A 26618-nucleotide genomic window follows, 5' to 3' on the forward strand; every position below is an offset into this window, starting at 1 on the left:
CGATAAAGTGCAAAATTAGGCTATAAATACTTATTATTATTTTTGCACCATGAAGGCCAGTGCATATCACCCAAACAATTTGCAAACTCCATGAGCATAATGCCCGTCAACTTTTCAAATCCAGTCAATTCAATAAGCTACAGAAATTGAAAGTAAAAACGGAGCTCTCGGCATCTGTCACTGCATTAACAGCACATATTCTCTCAGAGGAGAGGATCCACATATTGTCTTAAACAGTAGCCTATTTCATGTTAAGGTGGTTCCTTGTCTGTAACTAAAATCTATAAATAATCTATAAATGTTTATAAAGGTTCATTCAGTGTTTGGGGTCCGGGCGGGGGCCGTAGCTGGGGCCCTGTTTGAAATAGTTTAATATGCATCAAGGTTTAGGTTTGTTCAATGTTTGGAGGCGTCAGGCTACAGAAAATGGTAATAAAATATGACAAGAACTCAGAGTTATACTACATCTGAACCAATTTGTCTTGTATGTAATGGATTACAATGAACCAAAGATACAGACAACCGTTATAATAATAATAATAACAATGATAATATACGTGATAATAACTATCAATACTTTGCTGAACAATTACCAAGCAATGCTTCATTGTGTTTGTAAAAAGACTGCATTAGCAACTAAAAATAACTAACTAACACTGTGGAATAATTATTGTTAAGACGACAAAATAATTCAGTCAAGAGCAGTGAGTGATTGTTTTAGATTAACATCAACGACACCGACAGTTTATATTAAATTAGGCGCGGCCATTTTAAGAGACAATAAACAATGACGCATACGCGATTCTTTCTCATAACTGAGAGGGTTTTTTTTCCGAGGATGCTCGAGGATGCTCTCCAAGACAGGTATTTTGACGTTATTTTATGTGTATTTGTCGGTACAAAAGCGAGAAGAGGCAAATCCGTTATTCAAGCACTCTGAGTGGCGTCTCTCCGCGTGCGCCCCGCTTCCGTTAGCCTCCGCTGTAATATGATATCAAGAATAACATTATTTATATTACACGCAAATACACAAACCCAAACCACACTAAAACCGTCTTCTTTTGTGTTCCACAGAGGATTAGTCGAACAGATTTGGACAAAACATGAGCGACTCAGAATGTTCTTTTTCGCAGTGAAGCATCTCTTTAAGATGGTTCGTTTAAGTAGTCCTATGCATCCCTTGTAGTTCATTAAACATTAAATAAATTATATAGTTTCATTTTCTAGGAATGTCTACTTCTTTCGCTTTCTCATAAAGACCACCCCCTTTGAAAAGCTATAAAAAGAGCACCAGAACAAACTCAGTACTTCATTCCCCTCCTGCTCAAAGATGGATCTACAGATCTCAGTTTTTCTCCTGTTCAGTCTTTTCACTGCAGGTACAAAGACAAATAGTGTTTGTATTGATATTGAATACAAATACAGGTTATTAATATCTCTCTTTGTTTTAAAGGACACTCTTTTAGCTGTTATGAGTGCCTAGGTCTAATGGGTTCCTGCTCAGATCAAAAGCAAAAAACATGCCCCAGTGGATTTTCCAAGTGCATGAGTTTAACAACGGTGGCACAAGCTGGTAAGTCGACAATGATGCTTCGAAATCCGCTTTTAACTGATGGGGATGATGTGCTTTTGTTTCCTGCTGATGCTTAACTCACAGAACCTGATTTTGCTAAGCGTGACGTGTTGTGGATCAGCATCTTTGTGAACTCTGAAACAACATTGTGATTTGAAATACCAGTTTATGATTTTGGTGAAGTTCAGGCTTTTGGTTCTTGTACAGCGGTGTCATTCATCTATCGTTTTCTCGTTTTGATTTTAGGCATTGCTCGTGCGTAATGTTGGGTTTAGATGTAGAGATGTAGTCAATATATTTTAATTATTCATTTGTATTTAGATTTCTCTCAGATTATACTAACAATATAATTTGTATAAAAATTCTATCAACATTTAATTTTTTTTTTTTTTTTTTTTTTTTTTTTTAAAGTAATGCGTTGACATTTACTGAATCGTCCATGTTTTAGGTGGGAACATTGCTAAAGTGAAAGTCAAAGACTGTACTCCTGAGTGTGCCACTGGATCCATGAACCTCGGTATTGCAAAGACATCTCTAGTGTGCTGTACCTCAGACAAGTGCAATATACAAGATGCTCCAGGTATTGTGCTTTACTGACCAAATTTTTTCCCGAAGGACATTCAATCAGTAAATACAGTAAAGGGTGTGGCTTGTCATTGGTGGATTGATTGAGTGGTGCAGCTAACACCGTTATTTCGTTAAAAGTTATATTTGGGAAAGCAAGTAAATGAATACATTTGTTTTCTTCTTTAGAGCCTTCTACTTTGCCCAACGGAAAGACGTGTTACTCTTGTGACGATAAGAGCTGCTCGAACATATTGAGCTGTTCAGGAAGTGAAGATCGCTGCTTTAAAGCAACAGGTTAGAATCTGCGGGAAAAATAAATAAATCAATAAATATGTTGTATAAATGTAATTTGATACAGATCAAAAAATACAATTTCCAGCTTGGAAAAACACTTGTTTTCTGTCTTTTCCTCAGGGGGTACTGGAGGCCCGTCAACAGTAGTAAAAGGCTGTGTCTCTAAATCTTTCTGTGATGCTGCCATGTCTGTCGGTGATGTTAAGAGCGTCTCGTGCTGCGAGGGGAACCTGTGTAACGGTGTTCAGAGCGTCTCTCAGAGCTTCCTCTTCCTCTTCTGTTCTCTTCTCTCCTTCATGCTGCTGCACTGAACCCGGACGCTCTTCAGACACACTGCAATGAATACAGAGCTTGTATCTTCTCTGTACAATCATCTTTTGTGTCCTGGCATGATTTAGTTTTGCTTTGTCATTCTGCAATTTTTTTTCTCTGTTAAACATTTTTTATAGCATGCGTAATGTAAAAAAAAAAGGGCAGAAAGAAATAAAAGTAACACGAAATAAAAACGTATGATCGTCCTTTAAAGAACAAATTTTTATAATTATTTAAAATTCTTCTTAATTATTAAAACACTTTTGTTAAGTGTTTTTTCATATTTTGTGCGTGCAACTAGCATGAAAGGTCAGAAGTATAACTGATCGCCCCACTAAAATATATTTGTGACTGTATTTAAATGTGCTGCGTAGAGCAGGCTATATCATATTTAGCCTTTCTGTACTTTTTAAATGACTAGCAAAAGACTTGTTGAATCTAATTCCCTTTACCTCTGAATTATACGAAATAACAATATAAAAAAAAGACAAACCACACATTATATTATTTTTAAATGACTGCTAAAAGTTAAATAATTTAAAATTGGCATTGGCAGATCAGTGCTATGTAGTGTTTAACACTATATAGTGATAGGGTCGAACAATCCTTATAGTTGTTCTCAGACATAGTCAGAGGATGACAAAGTACAAGAATATATTACTGGGGCAAGTCCTGATGGATAGAGAGTCTGACTTGTAACCTAAAGGTCACGGGTTCGATTTCTACACTGTAAAAAATAACATGCTACATCTACTCAATAAAATTGTGGCAACAGATTACAAGCAATGATGTTAATTCAACTCAACAACTTTTGAGAATGGAGTTGGAATTAATCACATTAATCATTCTTCTTAAAAATTCAAATTAAGTAGATGCAAATAGCGAACACAAAAAAAATAAAAATGTAAACAAAAATATTGTGTTTATCAGAGAACTATAGTAATAAATACTACTTAAAGAAAATGTTTTGATTTAAAAAAAATATATATTTTTAATGAGTGGGTTAAAAGAATGAAGATTTCAGGTATGAATAACAGTGACGGACATTAAAGATTAATTACTTTTGCTTTATTGCCAACGACAGCATCTATAAATACGCATATAGACATATACATAAAAGTAGGCGAAAGAAAGTGTTTTTTTGTGTTTCCTTTTGGGTACAAATTGTTTCAAATACACAATGAAGTTGAAGAAAGTTTTCTTTCTACACTAAAAATGTTCAAATATGTCAGGTCTTAGTTTGGAAACACAGAACAGATAAAACCATATTTACCATACCTTATTTTAAGTCAAAAATTTTGACCTGAGTGACTAGACAGCTTTAAATCCAGATATATATTCATCCAGATATAAGATAGGTTTCTGAAATAGTATTTTTTGGCGCCTGGGGTAATGGAGATTCAATGCATACGTCAAACCAAGGAGGACCTAGCAAGCCCACAATGACTTTTTACATTTCAGGTGGAGGGAATGAATGAATGGAGCTGTACCCTGATCAGCTGTTAAAAGGTCATGTTCCTTTAAATGCTAATCAGTTACCCGGCCCCTCATGAGACTGCTTACTTCTGGAAAGGCGATTTGCATGAGATTCATAAATTAACCTTCCATTCCATTCTGCTGTAACTGAGGCTGGATCACAAATGAAAGGGAACATTCGCGTTTATTAAAGATTCATTTTACTTTAAACTATACATTTGTTGTATAGTGTTCCCGATTGAGGAAAATAAAGGATAGGCAACAAAAAGGCCTAAGAATATAATTTTCTGTAGGTTGTGCAGACACGGGTAAATTGAGAAAAATTATGTTCTTCGTTAGGAACGTCAATATGGCATATAACTGAACTGTTTCGTCCGAGGTATTGTGTCATAAAGGCATATTTTTTCATTGTTTATGTACACATTTTAATAATAGTGCACTATGAGACTTCGTGGGAATTCTTAGGCCCATTACTAAAATACAAGAACTGGTCTCTTGAATGAACAGCAGTCTTTTATAGTGCAGCAGATTTAAGTGCATGAGTTTAACAACAGTGACACCAGTTGGTAAATCCAATGCAATAGACTTACATTTTCTGTTAGATTTCACTGATTAAGATTCTGGTGCTTTTTACTGCTGCTGCTTCACTGGAAATGTAACTTGCCTCAACATGTTATGTTAAAGGGGTAGTTCACACCAATATGAAAACTTGATGTTTTTCTGCTTACCCTATAGACTGTTAAGATGTAGGTGACTTTTTGTCTTAAATAGAACATATTTTGAGATTTTTAAGTTATAGTCTGTAAGTCATAGCATAGAGCACTTGATCGATGAGAGAAAATGGTCCAAATCATGATATATATATATATATATATATATATATATATATATATATATATATATATATATATATACCTAGATGCCTCATTAAAGACTGTTTCCATAGACCGTGATACGTAAGCCGTCCGCCATTGTATCTGTTCACCATTGTAACTGAAATGGGTACATTGTGGGTAAAAAGTAGCGTATGAATGTAGAATTCGCACTACAAAATGGCTGACACACGATATAGTGCACTATATAGTGGATAGGGAGCGGTTTTGGACACAGCTAATGGCTCAACGGCTCTGTGTAAATCTATAATAAGGTGAATGACACATCTACGTTGGAGCGGTCCAATGAGCCGTCTATGTATGTCTATGGTTCAAAACCCCAGGTGACTGGCTGCAGTATGTGTCATAAACCCCGCCCTCTCCATGTAATCTAATGGGGTGTGAGATAAACTAAATAATTAAATTACACTTCAAATAATTATTTTACAAAGACAGTTTTCACCATTCAAGGTAGTTTTTATCATGCTGATGTATGTTCAAGTGTTCGTTTTTCTAAAACGATAACTAGTTATTTCATGTTATAAAAAAGGGGTGTGAATGATTGTGAGCTTGCGATTGGGTCAGTGAGAATGTGGGCGGGACTAATTCTACGGCTCCACCCCACAATCTCTACAACGCAGACCCTGGCTCCAAGTGAAGTCATTTAATATGTCAGCGGCCATACTGGGAATATTTTGTGTAGTCACGTTGTCCATCTTTTTTTTACAGTCTATGATGGTGTACTAGAGGTAAAAACGTATTATAAACGAATATAAAATAAATTACATTTTAAATAGAAATAAATTAAAAAAGAAATATTAATATTAATACATAAATAAATGTAATTATATACATATATAATAATATTTTTTACCAAAAATATTTATTTGATTAAATTCATGAAAAATGTGGCGTATATGTTTAGCAATTAACCTCATTCTGTAATACTTTTTTTTTTTTTTAAATGCACTAATGAATGAGCTGCTGACTCTTTACTCAATATAAAAGTAAGCTTGGTTTTTTAAAACATCTTTCAGCTACTGCCGTGGGAGCAGAATCACTTGATAATGGTTTGGGGTCACTGTGCTCTGGGTAAATATTTAAACATAATATCAACATGAACACTAATAAATGATTCATCAGATTTATGGATTACGTTTCAGCAGACACAGCCGTGTCGAGGTCCAGTTTTCACATGCGCAAAAATATATACAATACTTTCCCATGACTATGACCCATTTTGATTACAAACAGCAAGATAGTACCACTTGTATACTAAAATGCTGATGCAAATGTTCTTAAAGGGGGATGCCCAACAAGCTTCAGCGACAAAATTGCGCAGGTCCCGTGATGTGACCTTTCTCTCTTGTTTATGTTTATGTTTATGTTTATGAAGGTTTCAGAATATTCTCATTTTTCACAGTTATATTTATAAGATGATATAATATGTTACAGATGTTACAGTAATCAAATGCAGGTTGTAAAATGCCAAAAGCAGCTAAATTAAACAAAACTGATTCCCACTGAGGGCTGCTGGTGCTTTTCTCATTGCACACACACGCAAACCATAACATGAGTTATAAGAAACACACACATGCCTGTGACAAACATAGACTTTTATTTTAGTTAAAGGTTCTCTCTTGTCTCCCTCAAGCCCAGCTCATGCATTGTGTTTACTCATTAATCATAACGATCCAAAAGAGTTGGTGATATCAATACGATATGATGTTTAAAATGCAATAACATGTTTGCACAGTGATCCTTGTTCCTATTCATGCTTGAAACTATGTAAATAAATACAAATAAACAAAACGGAAATGAATAAGATGAAGTGACTTGTTTTAAAAATATAATCTCATATAGTATGGTTGCTTGCTATAAGACAACATTTGCATTTAACCTAGAAACAAACGTTAACTGGAAATGGAAAATGAAATGCACTAAAGAAGAAAACCTCAAACCCACAGAGGGGACTTTGCTCTTTATTTTAGAAGACCGCTCTGTGACTCACTGTTACACGAATACATGAAATACTTTCACAGATGCATGCTTAATAAATGCGCAGGTTATCCACAAATATGTCTGTGTTATATCTGCGTTGTCATGTCATTTATCAAATGTACATTGCTTTAGAAAATATGGTCAGACATAACAAACCGCCAGCAACTCTAAAATCGCATGCCTTTTTGTCTTTTGAATGCAAATTTTGAATCGAATAACAAGCTAATCAATGTGTTGGCACTCTTTGCATTTGGCTTATGCTCAAGAGACTTACAAGAAGCAATTTTGTTTGTTTCTGTTTCAGATTTCCCAAAAAAAACACACATCCAAACCGCATTGACATGTACATGCATGTTTGCAGTTTTTGCAGCAAGAAAAAGGAAATGTACCATGGCCTGATTTCTCAATAACATGCCGCTTCTGTGCCACTATTGTATCAAAACTTAAGAATGACTCTCTTTAAGATTATTAAAAAAAAACACAATCTCTTTCGACAAACGCTCAACCTGCTAAAGCGACCTATATCAGTTTCCTGTTCTTTTGGAGGTTAGTACAAAAATGTATAATAATAATTATGATTTATTCATTCATTCTACAAGATTTTTAACTGTATTTTGAATTTTGCACTTTATTACGTTGTGAAAACTTATCTGTTCAAATCTCAAAACATAAATTAGCCTACATGTTTAAACAGTTTAGTTCACTCAAAGTCATTGAAAATTTTTATTTTTAATGTTAAATACACCTAAATGTATAAATGCTCTTTTACATAATAAAACTGTGCTTCTCATAAATGAAGAGTAAACTGCAGAAACAACTTATCTCATTCTATGACCCTCCTCTTTAGGAAGCTGGGTATATAATGGCCCATCTTTACATTTCACCAGCTGAAAACTTATCTGTTCAAATCTAAAACATAAATCCGGTGTTAGCCTACTTCTTAAGAACTTTAAACAGTTTAGTTCACTCAAAGTCATTGAAAATTTTTATTTTTTTAATGTTAAATACACCTAAATGTATAAATGCTCTATAGGCTGCTATACATACCCTCAGAGAAAAACTGTGCTTCTCATTAAATGAAAGAGTTAACTTTTTAATTCATAAAGTATATGTTATTTTTTGACTGCCATTTTATCATAAATCTCATTCTATCACAAAGACCCTCCTCTTCTCGGAAGCTGGGTATATAATGAGCGCAGAAACATGCGCTTTTTGTTTCAGCTTCTGTGATAGCTTATATAGGTTGCAGCTCATTGGGTGAATATGTCGTTAAAATCTGTATTATGTTATAATGTGCTGGCAGAAAATTAGCACATGTTTAAATGCTCGTGAAACAGAAATATACATTTCACCAGCTGAAAACTTATCTGTTCAAATCTAAAACATAAATCCGGTGTTAGCCTACTTCTTAAGAACTTTAAACAGTTTAGTTCACTCAAAGTCATTGAAAATTTTGCGACTTACTTTCACTTTCGTTTTAGCTATTTAAAATAGCTTAGCTACTGATATAAAATTATAATGCAACTTAGCTATATTTCGTTATTCCACAATCATTAAATATCATCTTGGCATAATATCATCTTGGAATTAGCTGCTCAAGTTGACGTGAACTCCGTTAAATTTGCATATAGCACGGGAAATGACGATCGCATCTGTGCTGTTGAGACACATTTGTGTGTGTGTGTGCGTTTGAATCAGATACATGGCTCTGGTTGAACTGGTTTTTTGAGTACTATTCATGTTTTCAGGTGGCTTTAGATCCAAAAACAATGTTCAAGGTTGTTCTCTCGGCTGTGAAAGTGGGTCCATGAACCTCGGCATTTTAAAGTCAACTTATTTCTGCTGTGGCACTAGCTTTTGCAATGCCAACGACGCTCCAGGTATTGAACTTTAAATGTCTAAAACTGTCATCAGTTATATAACATTTAATCGTGGACGAAATATAAAATGGGACTCCTATACTGTTGGAACAAATAAAGGAGTGTGTTGTTTCATTAGATGTTATTTCCTCCTGTAGATCCCAATGCGATTGTTGGCAATGGAAAGACCTGTTACTATTGTGATGGAGACAGCTGCTCAAACATTTTGAGATGTTCAGGAACCGAAGACCGCTGCATTACAGCAACAAGTGAGATTTAAGTTGTACCTCTTTATTATCAATGGGTCATATTTTTAAAAGTTTAACCAACTCAGACTCAACCTTATATTTCAGAGGCTGTCGGAGGCCGGGATACGGTGGTGAAAGGCTGTGTTTCTAAAGTCATTTGTGATTCAAAAACATTGGCTAACAGCGTTGAGGACGTCTCGTGTTGTAAGGGGAACCTGTGTAACGGTGATGAAAGTGTCCCTCAGAGCGTCACCCAGAGCTTCATCCAGAACGATGACGAAAGTGTCACCCAGAGCTTCATCCAGAACGTCACCCAGAGCTTCATCCAGAACGTTGACGAAAGTGTCACCCAGAGCTTCATCCAGAGCGTCACCCAGAGCTTTGTGTATGACAGTGCTAAGATTGTCAAGCCTAATGATGCTAAGCGCGCCATGTACAGCGATAATAAGAGTGCCAAGAAGAGCTTCATGTATAATGATGCCAACAGCGTCTCTCAGAGCTTCCTGTTCCTCTGCTGTTCTCTATTTTCCTTCATCCTGTTGCACTGAAGCCGGACGCTCTGCAGCAAGCCACATTGTTATGCTGACGTGATTTCTTTGTTATATCATTTCATGAAAATAAGCATTCTTGTTGTCCCTCCCAAAAAAGCTGGGTTGGACATTTTGCTAGATGCAGATATGCGGAACCTGTGCAAAATCCCACTTTATTCTTGCAGTTTGAGAAATTAGCGAATGTAATGCAAGGAAATGATCAAATAAAAAAAAGTATTTTACAGTAATTGTTTATGATCGATACACAAGAACATCTAGCTATACGTTTGATCAGAACAGTGGTTTCTCTCTATATGTTAGGAGGCTGGGAGATGTGACCGAATACTGAAACACACAACCGAGTTTATAGTTACAGTGTGTCTCTTTCATTTGTTCCATCCATCCTACTACAAACATGCATTTTTAGACTCTTATGGTTTGTTCCTGCACCATTCATGCAATAAATGACACAGTCTGTGATTGGTTGGTTGTACAAGAAGGAAATTAGAGTTTTCTCATTCTCTCTCTCTCTCACACACACACACACACACACATACTATGTATATTCTTTACTTTTTATTCACCATGCTGTCATACTTAACATATTTTACAGGAAATGAACTAATGTGTATCGTGGTATTAACTCACTGTCATGCATTGTGTGCAAAAGATTTCTTCTCTAACATTACTGGGACCTAAACATGACCACCCCTAAGACTGTCTTTAAAGAACTAGTTTGACCAACTAACAGTAGACAAAGAATAATTAGTCTGTCTTTTTAGGTTCACCAGTCACAAGCGTTAAAAATATCTAGCGGTTTGTGTTTCTTTTGTAAAATATTCAGTCACAGCAGAAGAAACCACAGCACCACTTCCTTAAACACTGCTTTGTCGCTATTCAAAATCTGTGCAAAGAGACAAAAGGTTGTTTGTGTGTGAATGTTTAAAATAAAACCGGCCCTTTAATTTAACCAACATCCTATCCCTTTAAGAAGGTTGGTTTTAGCAGATCCATACATTGCTTGAAATTCCTGATTGAATTTCCTTTTTTCCTTGACTGCCATGTAAGCTTGCATATCTTGTTTCTTTTTCCCGTAATGGCCCCTTCTGTTTAACTGTCATTTTCTCATAGATCCTCCCCTCGGCAAAAAAGAGTGCTAAAACAGGCACGTTATTGCATTATCATAGAAATAAATTTGTTTGCAAAGATTACAATTAACGTCAGAACCAAAACTACTATTTTAAATTGCTATTTATTTCAGGTATAATAGTACTCTCTCTCTCTCTTTCTCTCTCTCATATATATATATATATATATATATATATATATATATATATATATATATATATATATATATATATATATATTTAGTAAAAGCACATTTTTTTATTATTTTAATAATTAAAGGGAAGTTCATTCTATTTAATATTTATATTTAAACTATATAGAATAAAACAATGTTTAAAAAGAGAGAAAGAGAATGAACTCAAAAAACAGAGGTCATTATTTACACACAGGCTAATGAGAATAAAACTAAATCGAGGTACAATATTCAGTAAATAGAAAGGAATTGAGACAAAAGGACTAACACTGGTAAGTATTAAAAACAAAGTTTGAGAGCTAAGACTTTGAGTAACCTGCTGTGTGTGTACGCTCATGTACTGAGAGAAAGTGAATGAAATGAAATGAAACCGAGGTGGTTTGGTCTGGGTTGGGATGACCCAGATGGTTGTGTGACATCTAGTGGTTCAACTGATAATTAATAGTTGGCTGACACCTACATTTGTTGACATGACATTGTTAGATTCAGATTTTAAATATTAGTCCATATTAGAGATAATCATATATATATATATATATATATATATATATATATATATATATATATATATATATATATATATATATATATATATATCATATAATAAAATGACATTTGTAGTTACTACTGTAAATATATAGCCTACTTTTATTTTTTACTTTTTTGGGAGGCTGAAAAATGTGTATAAATACTGTGTGTGGGGTAAATGGCCGCTCTTGCCACTTACATTTTAGGTGCAGTAAATAGCATATATTGCCTTTAGTAAATAACGAGGAAAATAACAACGTGCAGTAAACAGAAAAATTGCTTGCGCTACAAACCAGTGCGTTCATAATTAAAATAATACATTATACAAAAAAGATAAGACGCACCAATTTTCAATATCAAGCAACAAAACTGCTAAAAAAAAAGCTGGACCGGAAGCTAGACACAGAATTTACAAAAGGCCACGCCATTTTTTAAAAAGTCAATAAAAAGGTGGAAAGAGTGACCAAATCTCATTCATAAAACACGAGGAGATACCTTGTGCTTTTAACAGTAATTGTCATACGGTAGCCTATGGCTTTGATATGAAAAGCAGTAATAGATATGAACACATAATGAGATAACTGAATGCCAATCTGCTTCTCTGAGGATAAGATAAATATCATAAATATAAAAGCTGTGAATATAAGATTACAGTTTTATTTTCAGCTGCTACCAACATCAATCTTGACCAAATGGTTCATCTCACCTACAAAGCTCACTCAAACCAACAAAACACTTCACACAAAATGAAGTTGTTTCATCATAACGCAGTAAACAATTCTCATTCAGAAAGAATAGATTTCAATCATGACACACTGATTTCAAAATTCTCAAAAATCTTTGAACTTTTACCTTTGAAGTTTGAATGATTTGTTGAATAAATTATTGGATGAGATTAACATCTTTTGATTTGAAGAATGCGTGAGAAAAGCAGCATATCCTATCGATAAATAAAATCCCATCAACATTTACAAAATTTACTTTACACAAAAATGAAGGGGGGGGGGAGAGACCTTTCTGTGTGGAGTTTGTATGCACTCTCTGTGTTAATGTTGGTTTCTCTCGCAGTCCAAAGACAGAACGGCTCCAAGGGCTGGAGAACATGTATGGAATATATGTTTGGATGTTCAGTACTGTGAGGTTCCTCTCTCTCTGACACTCTTTCACCACCAATGTGTCTTCCCCGATCCCTGTTTCCAAACAAAATCAGTCAAGAGCCATCCATTTATCAACAGGTAATGAAAAAGGAAAAAAGATAGACAGACAGAAATAAGAAAAGAATATAAATATGAAATTGCATTTGGTTGTGTTTGGAATAATAATTATTCAGTTTCATCATAAATATTCTGCCGTGATTTCATACATCAATACAATTTCTGCAGAAATGTATAGTTTGGCATCGTTCTGATTTGAATGTGCTTTTATCAGTTTTGAAAGCATCTGAGAAATGTGTTGAAAATGAAGTGTTTTTGTAGGGTATGCGTGACGAAAGTGTTTGTGAATTTTGAAAAATGTTGTCATTGCATGCATTTTGTCTGAAAGCAATGAAAAATGATTCACAGTTTGGACCGCATGCACTTCTGTATCGCTGAGGGTGTGAATAGTTTTGAAAATATGGCTTCGGTGTTGAACAATGCTTGTTAACAGTTGAAAATAATGTAAATAATAACTGTAAAATAATATTCCAGGTTGAAATATCAAGCACAGCCATGCAAATTTAATAACTATAATTATTAATAGTGGTATTTATTACTAATTTTCTTACGGTTTTGATTTGATTGAATGCATATGTACTTTTCCAGAGTAAACAATGACCTTGGATTTTATCTTCCGTTTGCATGCTGCTTTGTTTTTGTCTCCCGTGATAAAACTGAGTAAAAGAGCATCTGAATTTATCAAACGGAAACTTTTTGATTAAGCTGTGCTACCACCACGACGGCAGTAAACCCGAGGAAGTCCTGGACGGTGCATGTTTTGAGCACCAGGCATTGTAAAAGAACGTCCGTATACGGCGCCGCATGTCCAGCATTATGTGCCAAAAACTCACACGAGGTTTGCAGCAATTAAGATTTTCCAAAGAAGGTTTATGTGTTCTTTTATTCAATGGGAAAACCCTGAACTTCAACCCGATAGCGAGCTGGATTAAGGTTATGAGCATTCAGGGAAAGGGTACGAAGGGAAGCTTCCTCTCCTGTCTCCTCTGCTCTTCTACTTCCTGTTCCTCAGACTCTGCAGCTGCAGAGGAAACCGAACATCATCACACTTATTTCTACGCCTATCACCCGAAATTAAGTGTGTTTGTTGTTATCATTTTTTGGTATCATGGTTTCATGAATCAATATGTGGAGTAATTGAATTTGTTTTTCTGTATGTCGCGTTTACCTGCTGAAGTTTCAAAAAGGGTTTCACGGCAGATCAGTGCCTTCTACTAGTGATGTTTTCTCTTTTTTAAGAAGGCTTGTCAAATTTCCAAAAGTCGATCCTTTTGGACATTGTTGTGAAAACCTGTCGTGAGAGCTGTCTGTTTTCAGCTGCAGCTTTCTCTACAGATAAAATTGTTGATTTTAGACACAGGCTATTGTATCTTTGAACTAGGATCCATCTGTTCTTTCTCTCTGTTTCCTCCTTTAAGGAATTTCAGGCAGAACTTACTTGAAAAAAAAACTCCAAAAAAAACAAATTTAGCCATGTGCTTGGAAAAAGTATCTGATGTGTTCTAGGTCATCAAAGAACAGTTCTTTCACAACGTTTCACAAAATCACAACAACATCAAGTCTGGTTCTTGATGATTTCGAAGCAAAAGCAAACTCCCAGTTCTGCAGAACACTGCAAGATATTTTGCAGATTGCCGGTGCAAAAACAACACTAAACCCTGCTGGCTTTAACTTTATAGACATACATAAAACACAAACATTTTCCACAACATATCCGCAGTAAAAAAAAATCAAATTAAAGACCCTCCTACTTTGATCAGCTATAAAAGTGGACTGAAACGGACTATTTCATTCGCCTCCTGATCAAGATGGATTTAAAAATCTCAGTTTTTCTTCTGTTGGCTCTTTGCACTGCAGGTACGGAGATAAATAGATTGTAACGATATTTAGTGCGAACGCAGATTTCTGGCATCTCTTTTTCACTGTCCCTCTCTGTTTTATTTCTAAAGGACAGTCTCTCAGGTGTTACGAGTGCTTGGCTAAGAGTTCTTGTGCAAATCAAAAAGTAAAAACGTGTCCCAAAGGATTTTCCAAGTGCATGAGTTCGACAGCAGTAACACAGATCGGTAAGTCCAACGTGATTGGTTGAAAATGATATTTGCCGGTGCTTTTTGCGTGTTTGTAAATACATGCGCGTAACTGCATCATTCATGTTTTAGGTACCATGAGCGCTAAAGTGAAGGCTAAAGATTGTGTTGTCGACTGTGTCACTGGGTCCATGAACCTCGGCATCATAAAGAGGTCCACGGTGTGCTGTAACACAGACCAGTGTAACAACCGTGATGCTCCAGGTACCGAAATCTCCGATTGAGTCAAGAACACTCGATCAGGAAAAACAGTACAGAGCGTGGCATGTCAGCCATGAACAGATTTAACTGAGCAGAGCAGCTTTATTTGATGCTGTATTTTTAGAGGAAATAAAATACCCGTTTTCTCTGTAGATCCCAGCAACGTCCCCAATGGAAAGAAATGCTACACTTGTGAAGGGACGAACTGCTCCAAAACGCTGAGCTGTTCAGGGAATGAAGACAACTGCTTTACAGCAACAGGTGAGAATCTGATAAAGTGCGAAAAAGATTAAAGTCATTACATTTATCTCTCTCTTACGGCTATCTCAAATGCTTAAGTTGTTTACTTTATATCTTTCTTTAATACGCATCACAATGATTAATTGGGTTTTTTTTTTTCAGCTAGTCATGGAGAGCAGCCACTGACTGTAAAAGGCTGTGTCTCTACATCCATTTGTAATGCCAAAACAATAATTGATGATGTTCAGAAGATCTCATGTTGTTCAGGGAACCTGTGTAACGGTGTTCAGAGCGTCTCTCAGAGCGTTAACGGTGTTAAGAGCGTCTCTCAGAGTGTTAACGGTGTTAAGAGCGTCTCTCAGAGCGTTAGCGGTGTTCAGAGCGTCTCTCAGAGCTTCCTGTTCCTCGGCTGTTCTCTTCTCTCCTTCATCCTGCTGCACTGAACCCAGACGCTCTTCAGACACAATGCAATGTGAATATAGTCTCTGCGCCATGTATCTTTTGTGTCCTGATATGCTTTTTTTTGCTGTGACGTTCTGATGTGGCATTTTATTAACAACAGAGCCCACATTATCACCAGTTGCTATTTATTTTCAAATCAACACTTGAACAAGAAACATCACAGATGGCTCATGTATGTCAGCTGCTGTCTACAAACGTCAGTTTTACGCACATTCTTTAATTAATAGACATCTTAAAGACATCTAATAGCCGTCGATTAAAAGGAGACGTCCAATAGACGTATTGCAGATGAGCAAGCGACCTAAATAATACGTCTTGCAGACGTCAAATAGACGTCTCCTAGATGTACGTATGCTATCGTATCAGAGATACAAACATTTAAACTGCATATAAGGGAGGCTGGATGAAAGCATTTCACCTAGATTAAGTCTGTCAAAAAGCTAAAAAGAAAACTGGTATTGATACGCAAAAATCAAAGCTTTTATTTAGCAATATACTCCAACAAGCTAAGGACTCCAAATGCACATATATATGATGTTTTATAGGCTTATACAATATTACCCATAAAAATAGTTAGACACAGTTATTTTTGCATGCGTGTTATATATGTATCTATAATATAATATACTTGTCATTCATGTAACCTGCATTGCATCAAAAAACAAATATATGGCGTGATGAAACAGTAGCTTTTTTTTTATACAAAAATGTGTGAATATGCTTTGTTACTTTTTTGTACTTTTTAAATAAAATGTTAAAACACCAACTTAATTTGATTTGGTTTTAATGTCAACGCATGCATTCAGAAATACTTTACCTTTGTTAATGTTTATATAAAACACATTTATATTACTCATCATTGGTCGATTGTTATTGCCACGGTGTGGTTTAGCGTGAAGGAGCACTCGACGGGAACATAAAGCTAACAAATTTTATCATGCACGCATAAAGGAATAATGCCTCGGGCAGGTAGGCAAACAGGCAGACAAACTAATAGCACATAAACATCGACGAGATCGGACAAACAGAACTGAAACCACATATACAACGTAAATACTTAAACAAGAAACAGCTGAACACGATGCAACAATTAACTAAAAGTAGGTCACACCGAACACATGGCACACGGCAAAAACAACAACAAAAAGGAGTCCTCGTGTGACAGTTATTATGCATAGTGCTACTTTGCAAGGTTTATCACAAACCAATTGTTTCAAAATGCCACGTAAGCCATCTGTCATCGGCATGAATCCACATTCTGGATTGCACATTTTAGATTGAGAGCATAATACAAACACTAAATGTTTAGATTGCCATTAATTCACATATGCCCAGACACATTTACGTGTCCATGTTTGCATTTCAAAATATCTTAAGCATGGAATTGTTCTCGTCTAAAATGAATGGATAACATTTCGATTGGTATGACTAACATGCTAGAAAACCTTTAGGGGTTAAAATGATTGGCTACACCAAGAAAAACAAATAGGATTGATTTGAGCTATTTTGCAAATTCTCGTAACAAATTCCACGTATAAAAGTTTAAATGTAAGATTTTACTGGTGTAATATCACTCACCAACTTACTGTCAAGTAAAATCCACTGAATTTAACCTTCATTAAGAAATGAATCTTTCAGGGATAGCTGGTTGTGAGAATACAGTACATTTATTGAAAATATCATATCTCGTTTTGACTTTTTTTTCAGTAATATTTCATGCTCACCACTAAAATGTAGGAAACGAAAATGAAAAAACTCATTGATTAAAAAAGAACAGCATTTAATCAAAACAGAAATGTTGTGATAATTATTAAAGAGACTGTAATTTGATCTAATATGTTAATGTGGTCTAAATATTAAAAGGTTGGTACTTTTTTCAACATTGTCTGCTCATCGATTTTCCAAAACAATTCAGCATATAGTGACTGATGTTTAAGCAAGGGTTTTTTTCTGAGAGAACTGAATGTTTTCAGCCCCGTCGATCACTTTCAGAAAAAAACATACTCCTTTTTGTGCATACTGTCTCAGCGCCTCAAATGTACATATACCTAAAGTGGACTGTATGAGAACCCATAGCAGTTTTTGAAAGGTATCCCAGAGACAACTTCTGTGCCTTCTATTTTGAAAGTGCAAACATCTTTCACATTGTTCAGTTCATATCTGTTTTTCAAGATAAGAAACCTTCTTTTGTTAAAGCTTTTGCATTGCAAACACGTTTGGTTGTGCGTGTATGATACTTTTCAGGTTATGAATTCAGATGTTGAGAGATAAACTGTAAAATCCTACCACATCGCAGCACTTCCCTAAACATTAGTCATTCAATATGCAAAATCACATGCATGGGGAAAAAAAAAAAAAAGGTTCATTGAGGTATACATCGACCTTGAAAAGAATGTATTTGCATGTTGGATCAAATTATAATTTTATACAATGTCGATATATATATTATAATACATTTATAAAACACATTTATATTTTAGACCATCCTGCCGTTTTAACAGTTTGAACTTTTTGGGTCTACTTTTTGGTTTTTTAATTGGTTTAACTTTAAGCTGCTATATTTTCTGAGTCCTCCTTGCTTTTTTATATTTAAAGAAAAGCTCCAGCATCCATATAAGCCCACACAGAACAGGTTGCTTGGAATTTTTTTTGTATTTGCTGCTATTCTCAGGATTATGAACATGTCAGTCATACTCGTGACTTCACAACGCACTACCAAACCACTGATCCAGCAGATTAAAAGTGCTTGAGAATTAAGCTCACTCCATGAGAACTTTGTAGATCTTTTGTAGCATTTGCAAACAGTTCGGTTGACTTTTGATCTTATAAGTCACAATGATGAATAGCTTCTATGAAAAATAGTTTAAAAGTGATTGCCAGCCATTTTAGTTTTTATTTTTTAGTGTAGGCATCACATGCGCCAGAGATTTCAATTTTGGTTTTGCGTTTGGTTTGGGTTAATAGTTATGGGAATCGTCGAAGTTGAAGAATTTTATTAACATGGGTTTATACAGTAGGCGTGGCCAAATAAACCCAACGCATTTCTGAACATACATAAACAAAACAGCTTTTTCATTCTGTTCCTGAAACATGATGGACCTGCGTGTCTCCGTGTGTCTCTGGGCGTTCTGCTTTTCTTTTCTCAACGGAGGTACAAAAAAAACATCAAGTATTTAAATCTATGTTATCCGGTACGCATAGAGAGGTCACTAAATGTCTTTCTCTGTCTTTAAGGACACTCTCTGAAGTGCTACACGTGCTTATCCGCTCAGGGAGGTGCCTGTGAAGCAAAAGTGGAGACATGTGGAAATGGATTTCCCAAATGTCAAAGCATAACAACAGATCAAACAATTGGTAAGTCCGGGGTGATGTGGAAATTTACTGAAATAACTTACCCACCCTAAGGTCACAAACCAGGGTTTTAAACCACTGTTTTACCGCTGTGTCATTTTGCAGGTTCCATTAAGTTGTCTTTCACAGTTAAGCAGTGTGCAGTTACATGTGAAGCTGGGACCCAGCAGCTCCCGAGCGGAGGGACAGTAACTACCCGCTGCTGCGACACTGACCTCTGCAACGGAGCAGGTATTGAGTTTACATGATCATGTGCTGATTTGCAATTTGGTTTGGTTCATACTGACTTAAAATTAGGAAATAATAACAGCACAGGAAGGAAAGAAGCATAATGTAACAATTCAAGAGTAGCACTAATTACAGTCATTTCATTGTTGTCTTGATCAGATGGAGCGTATAAGGGAAGCTTCCTCATTCTGTCGACTACCCTGCTCTTCTACTTCCTGTTTCTGTGAATCCTGCCGCACTTGAGACTCTACAGGTGACTGAATGCCACCGCATTTCTATTTCATCCTTAACTGAATAAAGCTGGATTTGTTGTTCTGCTATTTTGTGGTATCATTTTTTGATTGAATCCCTTTTGTCTAAAAGTGTAAGTGCCCCTCATTCTCATAGCGCATTGTAATTCTAATTAATATTATAAATAGCATTACCATTCTGTGCATATTTCCACTAGCAATTAATAATTATGGAAGAACGCCTTATGTTATAAACAGTGACATGTTAGACTAGTCGTGCACTAATTCACCCCAAAATGGGTTATTATTTTTTTAGCATTTGCACATTTTCTCTTAACGTCTTCTTTACGGAGTAAGGATAAATATGAAATTGAATATAGCCACAATAGAGGTGCAAAATCTGCAATAAATAACAGTTCACCGCAAAAGCCTGCTTCTTCGGCAGGTGACAGAGGATGATCTTTTGTCTGCTAGTAAACATCTTTGCATTCGTGCACATCAGACGTGGTGCGGTTTCAGAAGTTTGATGTGTTATTGTTTTGTCGTTGTATTAATAATTATCCATTGATAATAATAACTGTGTCAAATGAACAGGATAAAATATTAACACCAAAAAAATTATGTACTTATGTGCATGTAACAATTGACGGTAATTTTTAAAAACGTTCGAATTGGTGGTACATTTTCAAAACTAATCACGCAAAAAATGCATAAAAAATACGTCAGTTATCAATTTATAACACACAAAATTCCAAAGTATAATTCTGACTACATGATTTTCATCAGTAGGAACGGGTTCACAATGGACAACCAACTAATGGCATATTTTTGAAGTATTATTGATTTATTCCAAATCATAACCACGGTATTCAAAGTTTGTGTGCGTGGGGTATGAGAGGAAGAGACAACTCTTGCAATATGAGACACAGGAAATAATCGCCGACTGCGCAACCGTCAGAATGTCCAGAGATGCATATGAAGGAGGAAGACAAAACACAGAAAATTATCCTCTTGCATCAAGGAAAAACCTCAAGTTGGTCATGTGCGAGTTTCAAAAACCTCTTGTTTTGTAAGAGTAACTGATATACAGCACAGGCCTATGATAGGCCAGTGTAGAACTTGCCAAAGATTTCCCACCTATTTCTACACAGATATAAAAGGGACAAAAATCCTAGTTATTTGATTCGGTTCGTAAGGCATGATGGATCTGCAAATCTCTGTTGTTCTTCTGTTCATTTTTCTCACTGGAGGTAAACAAAACGATCAAAACAGCACATGTTTATATATTATTTGGTACACAAAACAAGCTTACTAAATGTCTCTCTGTCTTTAAGGACACTCTCTGAAGTGTTACACGTGCACATCTGTTCAGACTAATTGCGAAGCAAAAGTGGAGACATGTGAAGATGGATTTTCCAAATGCGAAAGCATAACAGTAGAACAAGCCGCTGGTAAGTGGAGATCTGAATGAATTTGACTGATTAATGAATGAAGTATGCATTTCATTTATCGTCGCAAAAGAAACTTTCTGTTAATGTGCGAATCTTCTAAATTCCCGCAAACAAAGTGCACTACAAACCGTGGTGTTTATGGCTATCCATAAAAATAATATGAGAAATACCGGTTAGCAATATCCAGCAGTTTCTTCACAGCTGAAATAGAAGAAAGATGATCTACATTCAAGTTGCAATTTTGGTTGCTTTTGATCTTTTATCCTGTTATGTGTCTTTTTTGCAGGTTTTAGTACGCTTTCTGTAAAAACGAAACAGTGTGCAGTTTCATGTGAAAATGGGAGCCATCGGGTCCCGACCGGGAAAATAACTACCCGCTGCTGCGACACTGACCTCTGCAACGGAGCAGGTATTGTGCTTTATACGATCATGTGCTATTGACTTTTCCCATAGGAAACAATACAAATAATGGGCCTAATGCAACAAGCACATTGTTTAAAGAAACATGATATCAAATTTCAAAAGCGCCTTGAATAGCATGAAAAGGCTATTTTAATTGTATCATTGATTAACAGTTATTTTCTTATTGTGTCGATCAGATGGAGCGTATAAGGGAAGCTTCCTCCTTCTGTCGTCTCCTCTGCTCTTCTACTTCCTGTTTCAGTGAATCCCGCTGCACTTCACACTCTACAGCTGCACGAAAAAAATGAATGTCGCATACATTTCTATTCATGAATGAACGGCGCATGTTGCTCTGGTCTTCTTTGGGGAACAGAAAATGTGCATATTACTAAACATATTAAACAAAATATGCATCAGCACTGTAACAAATATTACTAAAAATTAAAAAATGAATACATAATAATCTGTTTGCAATATATGTAGTACAATCTTACTCAGTCGAGACTATATTTCCTTTATATTTCCTCTTTCCCTTCCTTTTTAATATATATTTTTAATATATATCCGTTCGCCTATAAAAACAAAATTTATGAAACGTTATAATATAATGCAATAAAGAATTAAACAGCTATAATTAAAGATTTACATATTAAATAGCTTTCTCTGTAATTTTCCTTAATTTACTTTGAATATTTGTGGTTGTTTGATGCCTAGTAAGGTTTAAAGGTGCAGTAAGTAACGTCTGAGAAACATAAATTACATTATTCATCAACAACATACACTCCCTCCATTTATGGCTCCTTCCAGACAAACTGTAAAAAGTGATAAGACTTAACTTAAAAAAAAAAGGAAAAAATAAGGATTATTATACTGTAAATAGCTAACATGCAACAAATGTTAACTCTATCTGCTCTGCAAACAAGTGTTTAAAATTTTCTTCAATTATAATATAATGTGCTTCTTTGATCGTTTCAGCCGAACGAATTTGAACTTCCTCTTTAACATTACATAGCAAATAACAAACAGCATCACATTTGCTTCAAGTGCACTATTGATGTTTAAATCATATTTTGTATTTTATGTGTGATTATCAAATAAAATGTGCTAAATCGGCGTGTTGCCGTGATATCTTTTAGGTTATGCGTTTTTCTCGTATCACAACATTTCATTAAACAAACATTACAAAAACACATCCAGGAAAAACAAAAGGTTTGAATGAGGTATAACAGCATTAATAGTTGCAATCCATAATATGTGACATTATTATAAATGTAAAAATAAATAAATAAACTGAAAATTGATTGACTGTTTGCTTTGGTGGTTATTTTCTTGTACTGAAATATCGCTTATAACAATAAAGTGGTATATAATAAAAAGTGCTCATATGTTTTGCATGTTTAAATGCATAAAGAATGAGAGTCACGTTCTTGGTCATTAAGTCTTTTAAAGTCTCGATTCTGATCCTCCATAGAAAACTATGGCTCTGTTTAAACACAATGTTTCGTGACCCAACCAGCGTGTGTGAGAGTAAGTCAGTAAACATGTAATGTTTTTAAAAATACATTACAGCCCCATTTAAAGCCCAAACAACACTGAAACCCAAAAACATTTATCACATATCTTATTTTGTGTTCCACTACAGAAATAAAAATCGGTTTGGAATGGCATTAATAAACAATCACAGAATTCATTTTTGGTGACCTGTACCTTTAAAACGGTTTAAGTAGACTATAATTCCTTATCGAACATACATTTATCGTTTATTCAATAAAATTACGTAATCTTCTGACTCAAGACCCGTGTTGAACATTAACATCTTCTGACGTTAGCTACAAAAAGGAGCGCTGAAACAGACACGTTATCTCATTCAGCTGCCGGTCAAAGATGGATCTACAGATCTCGGGTTTTCTTCTGTTCGTTCTCTTCACTGCAGGTACGAAGACAAATTGTGTTTGTAATGAGTACAAATACAGATTACCGGCAGCGATTTTCACTGCCTCTCTGTGTTTTATCACTAAAGGACACTCTTTCAGCTGTTATAACTGTGACACTATGACGGGCTCTTGTGTGAATCAAACGGTACAGAACTGCACCTCTCCAAGTCCCAAGTGCGGAAGTATAACATCGGTGTCAGAAACTGGCAAGTCCGATATAATGCTATGGTCATTCGTTCAAACACAAATCATTATTAATGCTGATTTCCTTCGATATTTCATTTGCTAACAATACAATTTGCCTCTAAACCAGTTTGAAACGACAAAAAATATCAACGTCGCCATATACATAAATCAATTTTTCCATCAAAAAACGGTGCTGTTGTTACATGCATTTTAGTTTTGAAGTCATTCGTGTTTTTAGGTAGCGTCAAGGTCGACATGAAGCTTAAACAATGTGTTGGCGACTGCGTGAATGGGTCCATGAACGTCGGTATTTTGAGGACGTCTTCAGTTTGCTGTGACACTGACCTTTGTAACTTCCACGACTCTCCAGGTAATCGCGCTCGTTTTACTTCCAAGGGCACACTGTAAGAAATGGTTGCTGTGATAAGCTATCACATAATGACATTCAACGTTACAATAATAATGAGTTCTGGGCTTTAAAAAGGAACAATTACGTCTTTTACGACACATTTAAGCGGGGCATAAAATACAGGGTGCGGCTTGTCAGTTGTGAATCGATTGAAGTGTTATTTCATTAGATATCATATTATGTGGACAATTAAAAAGATGTTTTCATCCTTCAGACCCCAACTCTCTTCCCCCCAATGGGAAGAAATGTTACTATTGTGATTTGGAGAGCTGCTCGAACACATTGAGCTGCACAGGGATTGAAGACCACTGCTATACAGGATCAGGTGAGAATCTAGAAAAGGAGGAAGAAGAAAGATCAAAGTTGTTGTTTTGGTCTCTGTTAGATTGAAACATCAAAGGAACGCTTTCTCCAACTCCCCCAGAGTTAATAAGCCGAGTTCGCCGAATCCATGCAGCCGATCTCTGGGTCTGACGATAGCGCTTTTAGCATAGCTTAGCATAGATCGTTGAATCTGATTAGGGCGCTTTCAAAAATGACCAGAGTTTTATTGTGTACTGAATGAAATGTTGCTATTTTCTAGACTCTCATTGCGGCGTAATAATCAAGGAGGTTTGCTGCTGTAACACGGCCGCGGCACGCACAGTGATATCACGCAGCGCCAGCGGAAAATAGTCCCCAGTTTACAAGACACACTGCCTGCGCTGTGTGATATTACTGCTCCTGCTGCGGTCATGTTAAGGCACCACACCTCTTTGATTGTTACGCTGTGTTGTACGAATTATTTTCTGCAATCCATGCGCATTCTTTTATCGAAGAGGAGACATAACTTTATATTCCAAATCATTTATTCAACAGATGCATATGATACAAACATCAGCTGCTGAGTTCATTGACACAAGAGAGTGTGTTCACACTCCAGCAGTTCTCAATATTTATCGTCGTCCCTCTTCAGTTCACACCCCCTCGCGTTATCTGACTCCATTGCCCATTCGGTGTTGTATCCTCTTTTCAAGAAAGCTGACCTCCTCATTCCATCTGTGACCTATAGAACCTGAAGAGAGACATACATGACCCCTGACCCCCAACTCCCAAGCATGCAACTTGCTTATCACTCCTCTGCACGCAGACATAGGCCAGGGACGTTAGCAGACAGTTCCCTGTTAAACTAACATTCTTTTGCACAATATATTGCTTGTACAAATACCATACTACTTAAAATTATATATATTTGCTATTTTGTATTTAAATACCATAGCTGATTATAATTGCTCAAAATAAACAGTGAATTAATACAAAAAATTTGTATAAAAATATAAAAAATATAACATCAGTAATATATATTCACAAAGGATAGAAAATATCCCACAAATGGAATCGGAGTCTAGAAAACTGCAGCTTTTTATCTTCTTAATACATGATATAACTGCAAAAGAGTCTAGTTTTAAATAGGGAAACTCTTTGCTCAATTTTAGCGCTCGATGCTACTGGTCTAATCAGATTCAATGATCTATGCCGAGCTATGCTAAAAGTGCTTTCGCCAGACCCGGAGATTGGCTGAATGCATTCATAAATTCTATAACTCAACTTTTGTAGTTGGAGAATGAACCTAATTCCAAAAAATGTGGAGTGTTCCTTTAAATATAGGCCTTTATCATATATTCTGTTTATAACTTATGTCTTCTTTCTTTTCATTAGGGTTTATTGACGGCAGGTATATGATTCTAAAAGGCTGTTTGTCTAAATCTCTTTGTGATTCCCCTGAATTGGTTAAAGATGGTGAGACCACGTGTTGCTCTGAGGACCTGTGTAACGGTGTTTAGAGCGTCTCTCAGAGCTTCCTGTTCCTCTTCTGTTCCCTGCTCTCCTTCATCCTGCTGCACTGAACATTGTCTCTGTATGCATTTGTGATGTCCAAATGTCTGATGTGATATTTATGATATAACATAGTAAATCTGCTTTTCTTCCTGCAGATCATTCAATGTTTAATTAAAGCGTATAATGCGTTTTTCTTAACGATAAAAACATCTTTTTAGTTAATGCTATAGACTCACATTTCTTCTATAATACCGTATAAAGCTTAAAATGAACTGTATAGGTCACAAACTGCCATTAGATAAAATAATTAACATCATTTTGTGTTTTTCTTCTTTTTAACTTTACCATTTAAAGTTCTCTCGGTGCCGAAAGCTTTACATCTGCTACTCTGTCCTCTGTGGCTTTTATACAATTCCCAAAAAAAAAGGATCATGATTTTCAGGTCTGGGTTTGATGCAGGTACTTCACGCTCTGCAAAAAGATCTTCTTTAAAATGTCTGTAGAAAGTGACTGAATCATAAGGCCTGCGGGGAAATCGTTTCAATCGTTCTGAACGACTATGCAGACTTGCCAAAGTCAAACAAAGTTAAACAAGAGAGTTCGGAAACAGGATAAGAGGGTATCACATGACGACGCAGGACACATGACCATCGCAAACTGCAAAATATAGGATAAGAGAACGTGAACTAATCCTAAAACAGATGTGACACTGAAACAACTAAACCTTAAACATTTCGAAAATAGCAAGTATAAAAGACACATCCAAGCAAATTAAGTGAATATTGCTGAGAAATTCCACTCCTGCTTTATATATATAAAAAAAA

General features: G+C 35.7%; 5 protein-coding genes across 5 annotated transcripts; all 5 read left to right on the forward strand.

The window, feature by feature from the left end:
• The first annotated feature begins 1239 nt into the window (after positions 1-1239).
• On the forward strand, positions 1240-2940 carry LOC122341016 (prostate stem cell antigen-like). Its single transcript, XM_043234306.1, has 5 exons — positions 1240-1379; positions 1454-1573; positions 2022-2153; positions 2327-2434; positions 2555-2940. Exons 1-5 carry the CDS (start codon positions 1331-1333, stop codon positions 2743-2745), a joined length of 600 nt encoding a protein of 199 aa, XP_043090241.1. The 5' UTR covers positions 1240-1330; the 3' UTR covers positions 2746-2940.
• Positions 2941-8364: 5424 nt separating this feature from the next.
• On the forward strand, positions 8365-10244 carry LOC122341014 (fap1 adhesin-like). The gene is made up of 3 exons (XM_043234304.1): positions 8365-8975; positions 9113-9223; positions 9308-10244. Exons 1-3 carry the CDS (start codon positions 8834-8836, stop codon positions 9748-9750), a joined length of 696 nt encoding a protein of 231 aa, XP_043090239.1. The 5' UTR covers positions 8365-8833; the 3' UTR covers positions 9751-10244.
• Positions 10245-14541: 4297 nt separating this feature from the next.
• On the forward strand, positions 14542-16569 carry LOC122341015 (ly6/PLAUR domain-containing protein 6B-like). Its single transcript, XM_043234305.1, has 5 exons — positions 14542-14652; positions 14745-14861; positions 14955-15086; positions 15237-15344; positions 15486-16569. The coding sequence occupies exons 1-5, from the start codon at positions 14604-14606 to the stop codon at positions 15764-15766; spliced, it is 687 nt and encodes a 228-aa protein (XP_043090240.1). The 5' UTR covers positions 14542-14603; the 3' UTR covers positions 15767-16569.
• A 4114-nt stretch (positions 16570-20683) lies between these two features.
• LOC122341019 (prostate stem cell antigen-like) lies at positions 20684-22753 on the forward strand. Its single transcript, XM_043234311.1, has 4 exons — positions 20684-20844; positions 20929-21045; positions 21332-21454; positions 21645-22753. The coding sequence occupies exons 1-4, from the start codon at positions 20793-20795 to the stop codon at positions 21710-21712; spliced, it is 360 nt and encodes a 119-aa protein (XP_043090246.1). The 5' UTR covers positions 20684-20792; the 3' UTR covers positions 21713-22753.
• Positions 22754-23243: 490 nt separating this feature from the next.
• Positions 23244-26110, forward strand: LOC122341018 (urokinase plasminogen activator surface receptor-like). The gene is made up of 5 exons (XM_043234310.1): positions 23244-23380; positions 23468-23587; positions 23806-23937; positions 24191-24301; positions 25675-26110. Exons 1-5 carry the CDS (start codon positions 23332-23334, stop codon positions 25797-25799), a joined length of 537 nt encoding a protein of 178 aa, XP_043090245.1. The 5' UTR covers positions 23244-23331; the 3' UTR covers positions 25800-26110.
• The last annotated feature ends 508 nt before the right edge of the window (positions 26111-26618 follow it).

The sequence above is a fragment of the Puntigrus tetrazona genome, unplaced genomic scaffold (genome assembly GCF_018831695.1).
Source record: "Puntigrus tetrazona isolate hp1 unplaced genomic scaffold, ASM1883169v1 S000001111, whole genome shotgun sequence".
In the NCBI taxonomy this organism is placed as follows: Eukaryota; Metazoa; Chordata; class Actinopteri; order Cypriniformes; family Cyprinidae; genus Puntigrus; species Puntigrus tetrazona.